Source organism: Arachis ipaensis, chromosome B3 (genome assembly GCF_059453495.1).
Source record: "Arachis ipaensis isolate K30076 ecotype BB chromosome B3, ASM5945349v1, whole genome shotgun sequence".
Taxonomy (NCBI): Eukaryota; Viridiplantae; Streptophyta; class Magnoliopsida; order Fabales; family Fabaceae; genus Arachis; species Arachis ipaensis.
Genome location: NC_142438.1, coordinates 131,206,564 through 131,221,662, shown reverse-complemented (window position 1 = coordinate 131,221,662; position 15,099 = coordinate 131,206,564). Strand labels below are relative to the sequence as shown.

Sequence of the window (15,099 nt, the reverse complement as noted above, 5' to 3'; positions counted from 1 at the left end):
ACCTACACCTAGACACAGCAGCTCAATTCCACACCTTAAATCAAACTCCATTAACCTTGGCAATCTTGAACCCACGCCCATCTGCATCAGTAGCCGCCTCTTCAAATTGGGGATTCAAATTCCTCTTGCCATTGGAGGTGATAACATCATTTTCATGAATAAGTTTCTCTTCATATTGGGAAGGTGCATCAATAACGTGGGACAACACCTCCTATCACAAAGAAATTAACAAAAGCTATGAATGTTAGTCAATAAATGCAAAATCCATTTAGAAATAACAAACATAGGAAGGAGGAAAAAATATTATATAACAGCACCTGAGTTTCTTTTTCTGGTGAGCTAAGCAATATATCCAGTTTAGCAGAAAGATCATCACTAACAGTATCATTGCTGGGTCTTTTCTCATCTTTTCCATGTTCACCATTAATTAAGGAAGCAAACTCAGTCCCTCGAAAAACAGCAGGCTGTTTTCCAGCCAGAAAATCTATAAGAACTGGGGATTTAGATAAAATCCCAGAAGACTCACCAACAACTTTCTCACTTTTGATAAAAGTCTTTGATGACTCCTTCTTAATACCAATATCCCCTTCTCCACAGGAAACCGATTTGTGTAAATCAGGCTCCTATTCATATGCCACAAGAGTTTAAAAATACATAAGACCGTAAGGAAAATTCACCACAACACAATAAAAAAAGGAACAAAATATGAATTTACACAATGTAAAAATAATTATATGTATATCTAACCTTTTTTGGAGTAGACTCATCATCAGTATCATAATCGGGAAGCTCAAACATGGCAATAATGGTGGGATCATCACATATTCTCCTAACTCGAAAAGTGCCATAAAATGTATCATGTGGCACACCTTTGGTATCAACCTTCAGCAGTAACTTCTTTCCAATGAGCCCTTGGAATATGGGAGGATAAGTATCCCTATATACAAGCTATTTTGAAAATAATACATAAGAAATACAGAGTTTAAATAACACATATCACATCCCATAAAGTGAACAATACACGAAAGAAAACTAAGAACATACACTTGCATCTCTTTGAACCTCGGTAAACAAGTCAGCACATGATTTCTTATGCAAATAAGATGCCTCACGATCAAAGAGAAGGAAAATACTCTCCCCACTATGATCTTCAACTGTTATTTTAATTTTAAATCTGCGGAGAAAAAAAAAAGGAACACAATGATTCGGAATAAATAATACCAAGAAACATTATTTTCATAAACAATCCACAAGACAAAATGAAAAGACATTTTGAAAAAAATTTCTGACCTTGGAGTCACATTAGTTACGTGCTTCAAACAAAAATCACAGTAATATGCACCATTTTGAGGATAGATATCCTTTCCACACACACAAGCAGAATACCACCAACCTCCATCCTCAACAATACATTGGATTGTACCAAAAATGATAAAAGAACCCTCCTATGCAATCAACATTTCAAAATTTGTTAAGAATATGAATGAAAAAACAGATCTGGAAATTGTTCTTTGATTTTCCTTTTCAGTTCATTTCTGTATAAAATAAACATAAACACAACTAACTCAAAAGAAGACAACCTCATTGTTATCTTGAAGATCTTTAATAGTGCATTTTCTAGTTAAACGCATGAAATCATCTTTCAAGGAAACAACTTTACCCTCATTTGCAATAAACAGTGGTTGGGTACCATTGACACCTTGCTCAACCATACTAAAAAAAATGCAAATACTTGTAATTGTTATTCCAGATTGGTTGTAAATAAAGAATACAATAAAAATCAACAAAATAAAACATCCTAACCTCTGCCTGAATTCAACAACTTCAGGAAGATCAGGATTAAATAACATTTGAGTGGCATACATCACATTTTGAAGGCCTACTTGACCTACACAGCAACACAGAAATAGTCTAGCAAATTTTATTGGAGACAACACCTAGAGTAGCAATGAGATGTACATAAAAGAAACAATTTACCCCTAAAGAACTTGACTTTAGCAAGTTGAATCACTACAATAGGCTGCTCCACATAGCCAGAGGCAAGGAAATGATTTACTTGATTAACATAGTCCCCAAACAATGCCATCGCACTGTAAGACTGAAACTCAAAATATGACAAAGGATCAAACAGAAAACAAGGAAAAAAGATGATTAAAACATAAAGAGAAACCAGCAGAAATGACTCAATCAACATACTTTTTTGAACTTAATTCAAGCATAATCATTTTCACAAATTTCTCCTCTTTTGCATATTCTTTCTCTTCTCCCACTGAAGTTAAAAGGCCAATGACATCTATTCCAAATAAACACAACCTATTAAATATTGAAACCATTTGTTAAAAAAACTTAAATAACAGCAAACCAAGAAGATAGACACACCAACTAAAAAATCATAATCTTTGGTCATGTTCAGCAGCTCAGAAAAAGGAAACATGTTGAAACAAGTCTTAGGGATAACATCTTCATCAACAGCTACAACAGTGGTTCGGTGAAGGAAAACCAATTTGAATTCATGAGAAGTTGCTCTATAACTACCATGATTTGACACAACAGTAAAGTATGCTATTCTATAAACTTGACCTTCAACTATATGATCCTTAAACCTATTAAGGAGTGGTTTCTTAACTGTAGCTTGAATTTTTTCACACTGGAAATTCAACAAAAGAACAAAATCAGATTAGTGAAATACATCATTTAAATTAAAAACTTAAAAAACAACAAGTAACACCATATTTAAAAGAGAAGCTAATAGGGGCTAACATGCTCATCAAGGAGAATCATCTCCATTGAGTTAGGAACATCATGATTCCCAAAAGAGGGTACAACCCAAAGCCTTAGAACCCTAACTTTCAGCCTCCAAGCCTCTCTAGGAGGATGCATCTTAGAAATCATATCAAATGGAGGAGGCATTGCAGAAGAAAAAAAAAGAAACAAAGGAGGTAAATAGAGTTGATGAAATAGATCAAATGTAAATAGAAAAATTCTGATGTAGATAGAGCTTAGGAGGAAATAGAACACAGCAGAATATTTGTGCATTGAATGTGGATCACCAACCATCCTTTTATAGAAAAAATCAAGGGCTTTAGACTCACCTTTTTGAATTCAAATTGAATATGGAAATGGAGGGAAAACAAAACATGAGTCTATATGCATCTCCATTCAATCCCATAGAGACAACTAATGAGAGGGGCATAACCTGAACCAACACAAAAACAGCAAAAACAAGTGAAACTTTCAAGAAATCAAGAAATAGGGACCAAAAAATGAGATATCACACCATACCTGCTACAGTGCACCTACATGTCATCACACCATAGGGAAGGCAGTCATCAACTACCCCAAACAGTCATTGTACTCATGGCAATGAGAGTTGGTAAATGTTTTAGGTAGGGATACATTAGAAACATCAAATGAATGGGAAAAAAAAGTATACAGAAACATCAATAAAAATATGTCAATCACATCAAAATTCAGGAAATGGGTGAGATTGAAACCTCATACCTTGATAATGATTGCCAAATTTTCAATGAAGAATATATAGTACAAACTTATTATGTGTGCAGAAGACATTTTCATGCTAAGAGCAGTTGCTGGATAGATTTTTCTTTGGATAAAGACATGTGCTAGTTAGATAAACAATACCACGAAGCCATTTTACTCGCACAAGGCCATTCTTTTCTCAATAAACCTCTTAAGTTCAGGCCAAAGAGCTGTATGTCCATCCAACAGCTGATATATAAAATAATTTTTACACAAAGAACAAAAAAATGTAATGTAATTCAGTTGAACTTAAAAAATAAATAAATGACCAGCAGGCTATACATCAATTTCCGTCAATCACATAACCACGGATAGAATACATTAGCTACAAAACCAATTCCTTGATAATGATTCTCACAACCCACATGCAACCAGCAATTCATTTTACATAAACTTAATGGATTTGATGGACATAGCTTAAAAAAAAAGAAAGATTCACCAATTGGATTATTGAATAAGAATTGAAATGGGAATGCAAGACTTGAACAGGAGAGAATGAAATTGGGAGGAAAAAACTTGAATGGGAGTGGCAAAAGCATATTCCTTTATTAAAGAAGCACAAAAATTCATGACAATCAGCTCTACTTCTATGCAACAGGCGAAATATAGAGCACTCTTTGCATAACCAATAAAGAATTCAAATGCAAGTGAGTTGACTAACAAAAGCTTTCATCAAAATGCAAATCAAAATGCAAATAAATCACCAAGAAGCTATCAATCAATTCCTATCAATCACATCACCACTCATCAAATAGACTACCTAGAAGAGAATTCCCTAGTAACACAAACAGTGGAGTGATGCCATGTGATTGTGAGAAAGCCACTTCCTTCCTATCAATCACATCACCACTAACTAAATAGATATAAAATAGAATGAAATTGACCTAAAATCAAAACATCAAAACATATAAATAAACAACCAGTAAGCTATACATCAATTTCTGTCAATCACATCACTACCAATAGAACAGATTAGGAATAAAACCCATTCCCTCATCATGATTCACACAACCCACATGCAACCACCAACTCACTTGATCTAAACTTGATGGATTTGTTGAATATACAGAAAATAAAAAAATAAAAATAGATTCATGAAATTTTAATATTGAATTCAATGGGTCTACTCTCAATATAATTATGAGAGTGCTTCATAAAATTTGAAATCAAACATAAAATAAAAGAACATGATTATGAATACAGAAAATAGTATAAAAACTAAATGGATTTGTTGAATATATACAAAGTAAAAGATTAAAAATAGATTCATCAGTTGATATATAGGATTTAATGGGTCTACTTTGGATATAATTAAATGAAGCACACAAATGCATCACAATTAGCTCTACTTGTATGAAAGAGACTCACCTTTTTGAATTCAAATTGAATATGAAAATGCAAGGAAAACAAAATATGAGTCCATATCCATCTCCATTCAATGCCATAGAGACAACTAATGAGAGGGGCAAAACCTAAACAAACACAAAAACAACAAAAACAAGTGAAACTATCAAGAAATCAAGAAATAGAGACCAAATCACACCATACCTGCTACAGTGCACCTACATGTCATCTCACCATAGCGAAGGCAGTCATCAACTACCCCAAACAATCATTGTACTCATGGCAATGAGAGTTGGTAAATGTCTTAGGTTGGCATACATTGGAAACAGCAAATGAATGGGAAAAAAAAGTATACAGAAACATCAATAAAACTCATGAAATTTTAATATTGCATTCAATGGGTCTACTCTCAATATAATTATGAGAGTGCTTCATAAAATTTGAAATCAAACATAAAATGAAAGAACATGATTCTGAATACAAAAAACAGTATAAAAACTAAATGAATTTGTTGAATATATACAAAGTAAAAGATTAAAAATAGATTCATCAGTTGATATATAGGATTTAATGGGTCTACTTTGGATATAATTAAATGAAGCACACAAATGCATCACAATTAGCTCTACTTGTATGAAAGAGGCTCACCTTTTTGAATTCAAATTGAATATGGAAATGCAGGAAAAACAAAATATGAGTCCATATCCATCTCCATTCAATGCCATAGAGATAACTAATGAGAGGGGCAAAACCTGAACAAACACAAAAACAGCAAAAACAAGTGAAAGTTTCAAGAAATCAAGAAATAGGGACCAAACCACACCATACCTGCTACAGTGCACCTACATGTCATTTCACCATAGGGAAGGCAGTCATCAACTACCCCAAACAATCATTGTACTCATGGCATTGAGAGTTGGTAAATGTCTTAGGTAGGCATACATTAGAAACAGCAAATGAATTGGAAAAAAAGTATAGAGAAACATCAATAAAAATCTGTCAATCACATAACCAGGGATAGAATACATTAGCTACAAAACCAAATCCTTGATAATGATTCTCACAACCCACATGCAACCAGCAATTCATTTTAGGTAAACTTAATGAATTTGATGGACATAGCTTAAAAAAAAAAAGGAAAGATCCATCAATGAGATTATTGAATCAGAATTGAAATGGGAATGCAAGACTTGAACAGTAGAGAATGGAATTGGGAGTGTAAAACTTGAATGGGAGTGGCAAAAGCATATTCCTTTATCAAAGAAGCACAAAAATTCATGACAATCAGCTCTACTTCTATGCAACAGCCGAAATATACAGTACTCTTTGCATAACCAATAAAGAATTCAAATGCAAGTGATTTGACTAACAAAAGGTTTCATCAAAGTGCAAATAAATCACAAAGAAGCTATCAATCAATTCCTATCAATCACATCACCACTCATCAAATAGACTACCTAGAAGAGAATTCCATAGTAACATCAAATTGGAAATCCAAAAGTTGAATAGGAGAAGTTGGGTCTATAAATTTTGATTCTGAATGCAGAATAAAATTAGAAATTGCTAGATTCAGCCCAAAAAATCCAAAGAGATTAGTGAATCAAAATGGAAATTGGAATGCAAAAGTCGAATAGGAGAGAATAAAATTGGGAATCCAAAAGTTGAATAGGAGAAGCTGGGTCTATACTCTGTATTTCCTGAAAGAACCCTATCAATCACATCATCATGGAGAAAGTAGATTAGGTAGAAACCTCATACCTAGACAATCATTCACAAAAACAAACCCATCATTCATAAATATAAGAAAAGGTAAGTAAGAAGACAATCTTTATAATGATTATAAAATCCCAAAAATTGATGAAATAGACAAACCACATGAAACAAACAATTCAAGAGATAACAAAAGGAGAAATGATAATCACATCAAATTCTAAATAACAAAATCAAGAAGATGAAACAGTTTCATAGACCATACTCAAAATTAACAACAACTTGGAAAGAATCTAACGAAGAACATGAACCCACAAACAAACCAAATCACATAGACAACTTTCAAATTACAAATGTCACAAACCATACACAATAAGATCTGGGATAACCGTGGAACAGATACCAAAAAACGATCACAATCTGCAAAAATTAGGAATTTCACAAACCCTAGACAATAAAATCTCCCCTAACCATCAAACAGATACCAAACATGATCGCAATTTGCACAATTAGAAATTTCACAAACCCTAGACAATAGAATCTCGCTTAACCATGGAACAGATACAAAAAATGATCGCAATTTACACAATTAGAAATTTCACAAATCCTAGACAATTAAATCTGGGTTAACCCTGGAACAATAACCAAGATTGATCACAAGGATGTACACAATGAAGGAAAAGAAAAACGATGAAGAGCAAAATAGGTTTGGATACACCTGATTGATTGATTGGAGATCCTGGATTTGAGCCTCCATTGGAAAAAAGCTAACTTGGATGAACGACGACGAAGCAAACTCCCAAGAAAGACTCGTACACAGAGTTTGGTAGGGCAGAGGACGAGAAAGTAAGGAGAAGAAAGCAAAGCTCGTAGGGTTCCAACTAATCATTACCTGTTCAAACAAAAACATGAAGAACACAGGTTGCGTGAACGATTCAATCAAATGGAACTTACGTTGTGTGAGCGAGGAGATGAAAGGGATGAGTGATGGCGGAGTGACAGAGGAGCACATGGAGAAATTAAGATGAGAAGCCACGCTGGAGGAGAAGCCACCGTGGAGGAGAGGCTCCACCTGGGACTGGAACCGGCGTGAAACGCGGAGAGGTCTCCAGCTCGGAGATGAAACCACGGCTATCTATTGTTTGATATATATAAAGAGGAGTGCTAGAGGTCAGCAACTTTTGTGTTTTGTAACCATCAATTAGCCATTAATAGTGTTTTTAATGGTGTGATCGAGATTAATCTAATGGTACGAAATCATTCAATTTTCTTTTGATAGTTAAATACTGGCCAACTTTTTAAAAAATTGCTGATCTCCAAGATTTTCTCTTATATAAAAGTTGATATCAACTCTTTATATATTAGATCTAATCCATATCTATTTTTATTTTTATTCTTATTCTTATTTATATAAAAGTTGATACCAACTCTTTATATATTAAATCTAATCCATGTTTTTTCTTCTAATGATGTCACATCATCAATTTTGATTACTTGGCAAAATCTTTTAGAAATTAACTAATCAACTTTTAATAAAAATATTTAAAAAAAATTAAAACCATAATTCCCATGCATAATTAATTAATTTATTATGTATTATTATTCAATAAAAATATAAAGCATTAATTAAATGTAATAAACATCTACATTAAAAAGATCATAATAATAATATTATCATAATAAATTTTAAGTTACAAAATATTCAAATTCTATCTTATTTGACCTATTTATATATCATATATATGATTTTTATTACTATTACTTTATTTCACAATTCATTTAGCATTATAAATTTTGTCTCTCACGCCATGCTTCCTTATATTTTATCCCATTTGATTGATGTCCTTTTTTCCTTTCTCTCTAACATTTTAAAAGATTTTATGTCCCTTTATATTTTCTGTCTTTTTGTTGCCAATAAACTTGATAGCCTTTATTAGAGAAGTTACTAAGTCTTAATAGTTAAGTCTGATCTTTAATTCACAATCTACAACTTTTGGTTTATCCATCAAAATCTTATTTTACTGTTCGTCAAGATTAAGAATGTCTTAATTTCTTGTCCTAAATTACCTTCTGGATGATGGAATAAGTTCATATGTTTTGATATACATGTTTATGGATGATGCATCTTATTTGTTCTACCTTTAAGTTATATTTATTGTTTATTTTTTGTGTTCATAAAAATCTTCTTCTTGTAAACTAATTTACTAGAATTTCCTTTAAAACTCACAGCACATTATGCATGTACCCTTTGAACTTAGTTAAAAAGCATTCTATTATTGCTTAGTGATTGGTTTAATATCTTAAGGGAAAAAAAAACTAGCTAGCTAATTAAACATGATTAAAAAACATGCTATGGCTATGATCTTGGTCTTCTCTAGTTTGTTGATTTGTGATTATTTTTTTTTATTTCTTACTTATTTGATTCATTTGTTTACGGTTTTGCCATATAATTACTGCTCTTGGCATACTTTAATTATTATAGTGGGTATCCTATGACTATTTTTGATTGGGTAATGCTAGAGAGTAAAAAAAAAATAGCAAGAACTTGCCTTATTTAGCATTCATTAATTATTGCGACAATTAATGAATGCTAAATAAGGCAAATTTTAACTGTTTTTGACTGATTTTTTTTTGTTACCAAACATTTCCGTTCTGATTTGTTGTTTGCTTTAATTTTTGTGTCTATTGTCTCACTACTCTTTTCTTCTCTTCCTTGTTTAAGTTATATTTCTATAATTGAATAAATTAAATTTGTTCTAGGTTAATGTATCAAGAATGTTATACCCTTGTACCTTGTCCATCATCTATCTATGTACGTGGACCTAAAAAAGGATCAAGACCGAACTTCCATTGCATAGTAATAATAATAACAAGAGTTATTTTATATAATTACAATTGGTATAAATAAATAAATAATTTCAGAAGCATCATATAAGCTTTCAAAAAGAAAAAAAAAATTAAAAGTTATCTTGTATGTATTTATTTTTTATACTATCTCTCCTGACTAATTAATAAGTTTTGATATTAAAATATATATATATATATATATATATATATATATATATATATATATATATATATATATATATATATCATAAAAATTTACACTAAAGTTGCAAATTTATCATTTTTATGGAATTTGGATATATGATTTGAGTCTTAGGATAGCTATTCAAGTTTATTTATTTATTTCTTTAACTGCAAGCGATATGTTGCATTGTGTGGATATGCTGTAATTAGTCAAATTACTATAATAATTGATTAGCAAGATATCATAACAATGTTTTAGGTCCAAGAAGAATTATCATTAAAATGATTTTATTTGTGTCACCAGTGTATTTATCGTGACCCATTTAAGTTCATAATTGTCACGACGGTTTTTCATATAACAATTATTCTCGAAAAAAGTTTTTTTATCATTCTAATTCATATTATTGTTCCCTAAACTATGGAAATAGCATTTCATCTATGGCCTTGTTCCTGCTTAATATTTGTGCAAATTATTAAACTCATAACCTGCGTTTGTTTCTGAAATAGGATAAGATAAGACATAAAGAATAAAGATATAAAATTTTGTGTATGTATTTTGTTTTGTAATAAACTAGAACATATTATGAAAATCTAATTTATTCTCATTTTTTTCATCTAAAAAAATTTGAGAAGAAAAATATAATAGTAAAAAAATATAATTATAAAACATTAACAAGAATTATGTGAGACTTTCTATTCAAGAATAACGATCTGCAATGAGTACCTATTTTTCGTCGAGTTCCTAGATATTATATGCTTCATATATCACAGGGTCGTCATTCATATTTATTTATTTTATCTTTTGTTAAAAATATGTAATTATTCATTCTAAAAACTGTAAATTTATTAAAAATATTTGTAACCATCTTATTTATTTTATATTCGAATCTGTTAGGTCTGTTAGGGGACTATGTCCCAGCGCCAGTTATGGCTCATTTTGGTTGTAAGATCCTGAATTTTTAAATTTATTAATAAATTTATTTATGATTTATTATATTTAATTAAGATTATATTTTAAGAGATTATATATATATATATATATATATATATATATATATATATATATTAAGTAATTTTTTATTTGTAATTTAAAACTTTAGTAATTGAATAATAATAAGAATTTTATATGTTTTAAGTTGAATACTTATAATTTTAATTTTATTTTATAATTATAAAAGAAATAGATTTTTATTATCTTTAATTATTGAATTAGAGTATTTCTTTAAAAATAAATAATAATTTAATAATGAGTATTTTTATAAATATTAGTATTGAATTAAAATTTGTTTTCAAATGTCCAATTACTCCTATTTTTATTTAAATTACCTAAACTACCCTCTGTACCCACACTCACTCACCGACACTCACCCTACCCCTAAACCCTCCATCACCACACCCTTTCCCCCAAAATGCACACACAACATAGAAAACACACACACAACAAGAGAAAGAGAAGAATAGAAAGGAAAAATAAAGGAAAAGGGGGGGGGGGGGGGGAAGCTGGAAGCAAGAGAGGAGCAAGGGAGAGCGCCAGCGGAGGAGAAGAAGGGAGGAGGGGCCGCATCGCCACCACACCCCGTCGTGCCCAGGTCACCACTGTGGAGCCGTTGCCACCGTTCCACTAAGCTGCTGGCTTTGTCGCGCACAAGAAGAGAGGGACAGCCCGCGCCTCGTCGCTGTCGTCCATGGAGCCTTGAGTCGCGTCTGTACCACCGAGAGAAGGGAGAAGATGCGAGCTGGAAGAGCTATGCCTAGTCGCCGTCGTCACGCCAGTAACCGCTGCCTTCGAGCTGCTGTTGTGTCACTAGGAGCAAGGGAGTGAGAGAGGAGAGGTGATGACCGAAGCCATCGCTTCTTGCCGCCAAGGATTCCGTCGCCATCGTGCACGCTACCATGGTCGATTGAAGCCACCTCCGTCGCAGCCAATCCGTCGCAGTTGATGTTGTTGCCGTCCCTATTGGATTCCACCGTGGAGAAAAGAATGACGTGAGGGAGAGAGGGAGACAGAGCCGTGCGAGCCAGAGGAGCCACCATCCTTGCCATTGCTGCCACGGTCGCCGGTGAGTCGTGCACCTCCAACAGAGTCAAAGATAGCACTAGCCTTCTTCTGGTTCTCCTATTCTTGAATTTGTAAGCTTTAATCCTTACTCTGCTTCCATTTTGTTTCTTAGTCTTTTTCTGTTTTGAGTAAGAAAAATCTATGTCTCTGTTTAACACTGCTACTCTGCCTTCCTATTTGCTGACGGAACTATCATAGGTGATAGTATTAATGATACTAAAGAACTGTTAGAGTTGCTGCCACTACTGAAATTAATAAAGAGGGGATCATCGTGTTTGAATTTGACGGGTTCGACTAACTGAGGTAGGGATTTTTTTAAATTATTTTATATTACGGAATTGTTATAAATTGATGTTGATGCGAAAAATATATATTTAGTGATTATGTGAGTTTTATGGATTGAACTGATCTTGGATCAATGAAATTGTTGGTTTGATTGGATTATTGATTTTCTTGAGTTGGCGTGCGATTATTGAAAGTTTATACTGAAAAGTAATTTTATTTTGAAAATATATATATATATAAGGAATGATTTGGGTTTGAAACCATTGAAAAGAGTTTGAGAAAATGTCGGTTTGATTTATTAGTAATGAATTGAGAATTGGAAATGATTTTGATATTGGAACTGGTTTAGCTCATTGAAAATATTTGAGATTTGGAAATGGTTGAAAAGGGTCTGAGGAATGTTTGGATGGGACTCGAAAAGGGTGGCAGAGTCCGAGTTTTAGAGAAAATGCTGCTGAAATTTTATAAAAATTGGAAGCTTCGTTTGAATGTAATTATTTAAAAAGGTTTGGTTTTAAAGATCATATTTTAAGTTTGATTTAATTAGAAAAGAAAGAATTATGTTTTGAATTAGGATCGTTGAGAAATGAAATGGGAAAATAGATGATAATGATTGAATTTGAATAAAGGATTATGAGGATTGATTTTAAAGTATGATTTTTGAATGAATTTGGAAATGAGATATGAATTGATGAATTATGATTGAAATATTCATATGGCTTATGAATTTGAATTATTTGAGATACGAGTTTTCCTGGGTAGACGTAGTGGCCTGCCATCACTTGCTCCAGGTTGAGACTCGATACTCTGTTGACCCTCTGTCGCAAGATGTGACTGGGCACTTTAACTCACCGGGTTCCTCCATAGGCATGCATATATATGGATACTGAATATTATATTAAATTTGAGCTTGGAATTTGACTCCATGGAATATTATTGAGTTTGGAGTTTGACTCCATAGAATATTATATTTGAGTTTGGAGTTTGACTCCATAAAATATTATATTTGAGCTTGGAGTTTGACTCCATGGAATATTATATTTGAGCTTGGAGTTTGACTCCATGGATATTATTTAAGCTTGGGGATGCGCGCATAGAGGGACTATCCAATTGTTAGCTACCAGCAGATGTCGGATAGGCTGTATAACCGACAGATGAGCTCATTAGCCATAGGACAGGCATGCATCATATGCATTTGTATGCTTTGCTTGAGTTTGAATTTGTTTTGGTTTGCTTAATTATTTAACTATTATTAACTGCTATCTGAACTATTTGCTGTAACTGATATCTATACCTGTGCTTTTCTTGTCTGTTTTGCTTGTGTTTGCCCTAGTGTGGTACTTTTGTTGATTGAGTATTGGTGCTGAATTGATGATAGTGTTGATTGATTTTGTGGTTAGTTTCTGATTAAGATTTAGTAAAATATGAAGTATCAAGCTGGTTCAGCATATACTTAATGAACCTATATTTGGAATAGGTTGGTCATTCATACTGTTAGGAAACTTTTAAGATCCTTTTATAATAAAAATAAGTTTGGAGTTTTGGATAATTATCTGATTTCTTTTCAAGAGATTTTGGATTTTCGGATGGTTAAACCGTCTGTTTTCAAAAGATTCATAAGACAACAATAATCACTTAGCTTGAAAATAGATTTCTCTTTAAATATCTTATTATGACAATTCTGAAATTCTGTGGTGAGACCGTGTGGTTAGGTTCTCAACCCCCTACAGCTTTATCTTTTCAGGGAACGGATGAAGAAGCTTACGAAGAGTTTTATTGCGTTTTTCTTATACGATGTTTTAGTTTAGGTATTATTTATTTTTCCCTCGCCTTTATCATCATAATCTTGAAAGAGGGATAGGAATTGTACGTTGCATATGTATATTATATTTATAAGTTACTTATGTAAGAAGTTATGTATATTTGTATATGCTTGTTTGTTTTTAAGATGAAGTATTTTTTTGGTTTTTCAAAGAAAACAACGGTATAATTTCGAATAAAAGACTCTTATTTTATTATTAAGTATTTGAAGTCGTCGTAATATATACTTCTTGCCATTAGAGGGGCGCAACTGGAGAGAGGGTGTTACATAACTTAATTCATTAATTAATTAATATGAAACTTCAATTTAATAACAATTTGATCATTTAACTATTGATTTATAAATTTTGAACTAATTTTGGATTTAAATTTATATTTTAAATGAACTGATAAATTTATAAACTGACTCATTATATATATTATTGAAGGTTGTGGTAGGCTTAGAGAAGGGAGTTGAATCTATGCCTTTCTTTTAAGTTACTGAAATGACCCTTTAAAGCAAACTTTGAATTCTGATTATGTTTGAACTCAACAGCAGAAATTTATGAGACAATTTATTTTTGTCTCATGAATATCAGAAAACAGAACATTGCAGAGAAGAGAGAAGCTAACACCAGTATGTATCCTGGTTCGGTTGCCTTGTGCTATGCAACCTACATCCAGTCTCTTCCACAACAATGGAGGAATTTCCACTATAGTTAAAAGTATTACATACACCAATTCCATAGGATTGACACAATCCTTTCACACTCAAGTTCTAACCTAACTTGACATTGGTTATGCTAATACCTAACTCTTCACTCTTAGTGCTAACCCAACTAAGAAAGGGATACCTCACAGGTACAAGATACAAGACATAGACATACCTAAAGAAATCTGAAAATAACTCTAGGCTTTTCTCTCAAGTGTATCACTCAGCCTCTTTCCACTCATGGCTTTTACTTGAGCTCTCTCAATATGCCTTTTCACTCAAGAAATTACAGAAAGATAAACATTAAAAAGTAAAATACAATCTGTAATAACATGAAGGAGATTGACTTCATCAATAGCCTCATTGCTATGTGATAAACCAGATTTGCATGTCTCTGATTCAATTCTTCATTTTTGGTGGAATGCTTATTTGAAAGAAAGCATTGTCCAAGTAGAGGAACTTCTTCAGAGAACTTCTTCACAGAACAAAACCTCAATACTCTGGATTATCTCTCCTTACCTCTGAATGAATAGAAAATCTTCTTTTTATCTCCTTGCATGTTGCTTGGTTGCTCTTCCTAGGTCAACTTCTTGAGCAGTGTGCTTCACCAACCCCAGCC

The 15,099-nt window shown here is 32.4% G+C and overlaps 1 protein-coding gene across 1 annotated transcript; it reads right to left on the bottom strand.

Moving 5' to 3' along the window:
- Positions 1–40: 40 nt before the first annotated feature.
- Positions 41–2,910, bottom strand: LOC110270334 (replication protein A 70 kDa DNA-binding subunit C-like). Its single transcript, XM_088509833.1, has 11 exons — positions 2,761–2,910; positions 2,380–2,647; positions 2,197–2,293; positions 1,978–2,090; positions 1,804–1,888; positions 1,581–1,713; positions 1,291–1,445; positions 1,045–1,174; positions 748–948; positions 318–623; positions 41–211 (listed from the first exon to the last, which is right to left on the bottom strand). Exons 1-11 carry the CDS (start codon positions 2,908–2,910, stop codon positions 41–43), a joined length of 1,809 nt encoding a protein of 602 aa, XP_088365959.1.
- Between the last annotated feature and the right edge of the window lie 12,189 nt (positions 2,911–15,099).